The following is a 5,145-nucleotide window of genomic DNA, read 5'->3' as shown; positions in this document are numbered from 1 at the left end:
TGACGTGTTCTCCTTTCACAGAAGCACAACAAGTCTCAATTATCACCTCAAGGCCAAGCACATATTTTCGGATACTAGCTCTAGCAAGGGCGCTAGCACCGAGCTAGCTTGAAGTCGCGTTCGCCAAGCTACAATAGTAGAATGCAGCCAGCGTAAGCATGTCAACAAAACAACTTCAACAAGACTAACATATGCAATCGCTAATGGGTTGCGATGGACTGCAGGCCCATCCATATTGTTGAAGATGGGGGGCTTCAGGAAGTTATTCAGATTGCCTCAGGTGACCCATCTTACGAAACACCCTCCAGGGGCACTGTAGTCGCGAGAATCCATGAGCTGTACGACAGTGAAAAGGCAATGAAAACGGAGCTGTTAGCTCAAGCTCCGTTTGTTGCATTTACCGGAGACCACTGAACATCGGTGAGTAACCAAAAGTACCTTGGTGTAACAGCACACCTTATCGATGCCAAATGGCAGCTGCACTTGTTCGCATTAGGTGTGGTGTTCTTCCTTACAGAACTGCTTTAGCTCAGCCATAATCTTAAGATGTCTGGTATAAATGGCTCTCTTGAGGTCATTCCACAGCTTCTCTATTGGGTTAAGGTCTGGGCTCTGACTGGGCCACTCCAAAAGGTGGATTTTATTTTTTTGAAGCCATTCTGTACTAGATTTAATTCATTGTTTAGGGTCATTGTCCTGCTGCATCACCCAACTTCTACTGAGCTTCAGCTGGCGGACAGCCACCCTGACGTCCTACGCATGTAGGATACCTTAATATATTTGGGATTGCATTTTCTACTCAATGATGGCAAGCTGTCCAGGCCCCGAGGCAGCAAAGCAGCCCCAAATCATGATGCTCCCTCCACTGTACTTCACTGTTGGTATGTGGTGCCCTTTTTACGCCATGGCATAGGTAGTGCTGCATGTTCTTCTCGAAGTCGAAGTCAACCTTAGTTTCATCAGTCCACAAAACATTTTCCCAGTAGCGTTGCGGAGTGTCATGGTAATCTTTGGCAAACTTCAGGCGTGCAGCTAAGTTTTTTTTGGGGGGGGGGGGCAGCGGCTTCCTACGTGGTGTCCTGCCATGGACACCATGCCTGTTCAATGTTTTACATAATAGACACATGAACAGAGATGTTAGCCAGTTCCAATGATTCCTACAAGCCTTTAGCTGTTACTCTAGGGTTCTATTTTACCTCATTGAGCATTATGCACTTGGAGTCATCTTGGCTGGGCGCCCAATCAAAAATAAATCATTTTATTTGAGGGCCATATGCGATTGCCTACATTGCCCGATCATAAGTGAAGCGGGACATCTGTTAAACTGTATGGCCATGGCGATTTTAGAAAAAAATATATTGCCTAGAAACCCAAAGTGGTGCCTAAACAATGAACGGGGAGTTGTAGGGCATATAGAAAGGAAAGGTGCAAATTGCTATTTGCAGAGATTAGGACAAAAAGGTGCTAATTGCTTGGACCAAGCTTAGTTGTACTTCCTTTACTTACGTTGGCTACATACAGTACTTGTCACTCACTATTGCTATTACTATTTTCTTGTCTTTTGGGGTGATATATATAGCAATCTGAGGATTTCCCCCATAAAATCTATTAATCTGTACAACCCTAGTGTACTATTTCAATGTAACAATGTGTGACACAGAATTTGAGAACTGACCTCCGAATACATTGGTGGGGGCTGGAACCTGAACTTCTGGATGTAAGCATAGGCTGGCCCTCCAAGCTGTCTTTCAAACTCTACTGACTCAGAGTAAGAAGGGCTGTGCAGTCCAGATTCCTCTTCAGATACCACATCTGCATAGTTAGGTGGAGCTACAGTAGGGATTCATCATGAGGTGAAAGGTCAGTGCGATTCTATATTCCTCAACACAAAGCTCCAAATACACTCTTCAGTAAGACATATGTAAAAATGGGCATTGACATGGAACTGGAGCACATTCATGTTACCCTTACAGAGCCAGCTCTGACTAAACTTTTTCATTGTCTGAATGTGCTGAAAACATGTGTGTGTGTGTGTGTGTGTGTGTGTTTTTATGAGGCCTCTCCATACCTTCAGGCACTTCAGGCAGTGCCAATGTGAGCCAGCTCATATCCATCCTGAAGCTGCTGCTTATGCTGGATCTTCGACTGCCAAACCCATTGTACGGTATACTGCCAATCACAACAGGAAGATCCACCTTCAGTTTCTTTGCACCTGGTATTTGAACCATCACCTCAACATAGGAAAGGAAATGGGAATGAATTCTACCATTTCAGTACCGACTTCATATAGACCACACTGCTTACACATGTTTCACGTTACACAGACTCATGTACTGTACAGACAGCATATACATTGATCTTTATGCAGGCAATATCACACGACACAACACATCGTGGACCACTACTGGATTTAGACCATATTTAGACAGAATCATTGGTATTATGTATAATCAACATCATGCTCAAAAACATAGCAAGACACAAGGATTGAACAATACAGAAGAATGGAACACTCACTGCCAGGGAGTATTCCAATCTGATGAGTGAGGAGTTGAGGATTGAGGGAGAGACAGGTGGGATCTTCAGTGTTTTTCCATCCCATGTATCTGTGCAACCTGATGGAATGAGGTTACCTCTCACACTGGCAACCAGCTTTTTATGAGTTTTGGATTTGCCGTTTGCCATGTAGGTCTGTATTTGGTACATTGCTGCTTTAGGCACTATAAGTCGAGAAGAACAGTTCTCAATTACAGCATGGATGGGGATTGACTCTCCTAGCAGGAAGACAAGACATGATGATTTACTATAAATCATTACCTATAACAAAATGAACTAGACAGGGACAATTCCTGTGGAAATTAAGCACACTTAATCATATGAAAAGCAAAAGTTTGAGACATTTTACGAGCTACGTAACATAATGAAACATATACTAGATATAATAATGCGAAAGCAGCGGGCTCAGCACATGAAAACTACTTTTGAAATCTTCTTACCATTACAGTAGCCCATTCTGTCAATATTTACATTAAGAGAAATTGGGCCTGAGGTGAAAATCCAGCAGCCAATCATTTTCTCATTGTTTGTAGTTACAGCAGACTGAAAATAAAAACAAATGAAATGAGTGAGGTGAGGTTTATTTTTTGGGGGACTTTGGCGGACCCCAGGACAGAGTAACTCGCCCCCAGCGAGACCCGCTGGGGGCGAGTTGCTCTACCCTGGGGTTCACCACAGTGACATTTACTGAACATGTATCAACACAATTAGAAGAGGGTCCTACAGTCACAGCATTGAAAAGAGGACAATGTATCAAAATGAAAAAGTGAATGCAGACACATTACTTTTTTGAATAAGAAAATCTGAAAAACAAACTTTCCTACCCACATAGAGCAATGATTGAAAAAAACCTGTCTAAAAAGTATAATTCTGTCAATGTTTTGTCTTGTTTATGTGTTTGTTTTACTGCATTCTGGGGACACCATCATCATCTGGGGACATTCAAGATTTACTCACCAGTAACCATGGAGAATTAACATCAACATGGCTGATAACAGAGAATTCTCTGCTGACACTTTGATGTTCATTCAGTGGCCTCTGTAACACAGCCTTCAGATGATAGCCAACACTCCCATACTTCCCGTTGAAAGAGGTTACAATGGGCCTGGAAATATAAGCCATCTTCACTTTAGTGAGGTTATTCATCATCTTAAACGATGATAACACTATACTCCTAACTCTACACAGAGTGAATGTCACTCAGCATTTTACTATGTTTAGTGCCCAAGTTTTAAACCACTGTCCAGATGTGATGAAAAAGAGAGTAGGCCTACATTGGAAAGTTTCCCTTGCTTACACATTCATATTGTGTAATATGTATTGTGTAATATAGGCTATCGCTGTAATGAGGTAAAACAACAACATTGGATTGCATAATTTCCTGTTTAGTCTGACAAGTCTGAACTCACATTTGGGGGAGCTCCAATTGAAAAGGAAACTGGTGCCGCCCTTCATTAAGACGCATGAACTCCTCACCATCTGCATACAAGTGAAAACACAGTTAGGCTAAATGAAAAGATAAACACAATATTAAGCCTATTCCAGACTAGTATTTGATTTAATCATGATCAACAGTAGTTACTACTACAGTATGTCATATTTCTGGAATAGCCTAGTTGATCATCAAAGGAGGACACTGTAAACACTGTATGCAAGTGATCAAGATGTGATGCACAGGTATCAGGGGTAGTGGTGGTCTAGTGGATAGTGAGTTGGACTTGTGATCGGAAGGTTGTGAGTTCAAATCCCGCCTGAAGCCACACCACTACTAGTGTGCCCTTGGGTAAGGCACTTAGCCCTCAGTTACTCCAGGGGGAATGTCCCTGTAATTCGTAATTGTAAGTCGCTTTGGATAAAAGCGTCTGCTAAATGGCAAAATTATTAATTATTAGGTATCTTGTTGCTGTAGCTATCCAGATGTAGACATAGCCTACCTGGTGTTTCTTCCAAAGTCTGTGATATGCAGAAGTACTCTACTTCATCCTTAAAACGTTGAGAAGATGAATGTGTCGTAGAGGAACTGATGGGCGATAGTGGTCGTCGTGGCCCCTCGTCCCAGCAGACTTGGGCACATCCTCTGGTTGATATTTTGATGGCTTTGAATTGAAGCGATACACCGGTAGACACCTCTATCAAAACGTGCCCAGACAGAACTTCACCAGCACTGTATTCACGCTTGTGTTCATTGTCGAAAATGATGCACAGGGTGTGGACTTGGTCAACCATTGTGAATATGTTATCTGCATACGAGATAATGGGTTTAGGTCTACTGTCAAATATGTTTATCAAAACACAAATATTGTACTTGAATAACTCCGAAAAAGCATTATCACGGAACACTTACCTTCCAGGTATATCGCAGGATTCGATATCGCCGAGTAGCTGCTGGGCAAACGTGTAGGCTTTTGAATTGCTCATGAACAAGCTGCATACAGCTGAAACAATGAACAGCTAGGGCAGCTGAAAAACACGTTACTGTGATCAACTTGACATTCCCAAACTACATACATTACTGAAAACTGTGAATGTGTAACCACGCCCAGATTTCGAACAGTTTACGCAATGATTGGTTGTTGTAAATGTCAATGC

General features: G+C 42.3%; 1 protein-coding gene across 1 annotated transcript; it reads right to left on the bottom strand.

The window, feature by feature from the left end:
* Positions 1-1,636: 1,636 nt before the first annotated feature.
* Positions 1,637-4,782, bottom strand: LOC308165444 (arrestin domain-containing protein 4-like; the record flags this gene model as incomplete). The annotated part of the gene is made up of 7 exons (XM_080539600.1): positions 1,637-1,830; positions 2,069-2,231; positions 2,518-2,774; positions 2,997-3,099; positions 3,514-3,661; positions 3,966-4,035; positions 4,491-4,782. The coding sequence occupies 7 exons, from the start codon at positions 4,780-4,782 to the stop codon at positions 1,637-1,639; spliced, it is 1,227 nt and encodes a 408-aa protein (XP_080395726.1).
* Between the last annotated feature and the right edge of the window lie 363 nt (positions 4,783-5,145).

The sequence above is a fragment of the Nansenia antarctica genome (assembly GCF_963989245.1).
Source record: "Nansenia antarctica genome assembly, chromosome: 9".
In the NCBI taxonomy this organism is placed as follows: domain Eukaryota; kingdom Metazoa; phylum Chordata; class Actinopteri; order Argentiniformes; family Microstomatidae; genus Nansenia; species Nansenia antarctica.
This window is presented reverse-complemented; position numbering and strand designations above follow the sequence as displayed.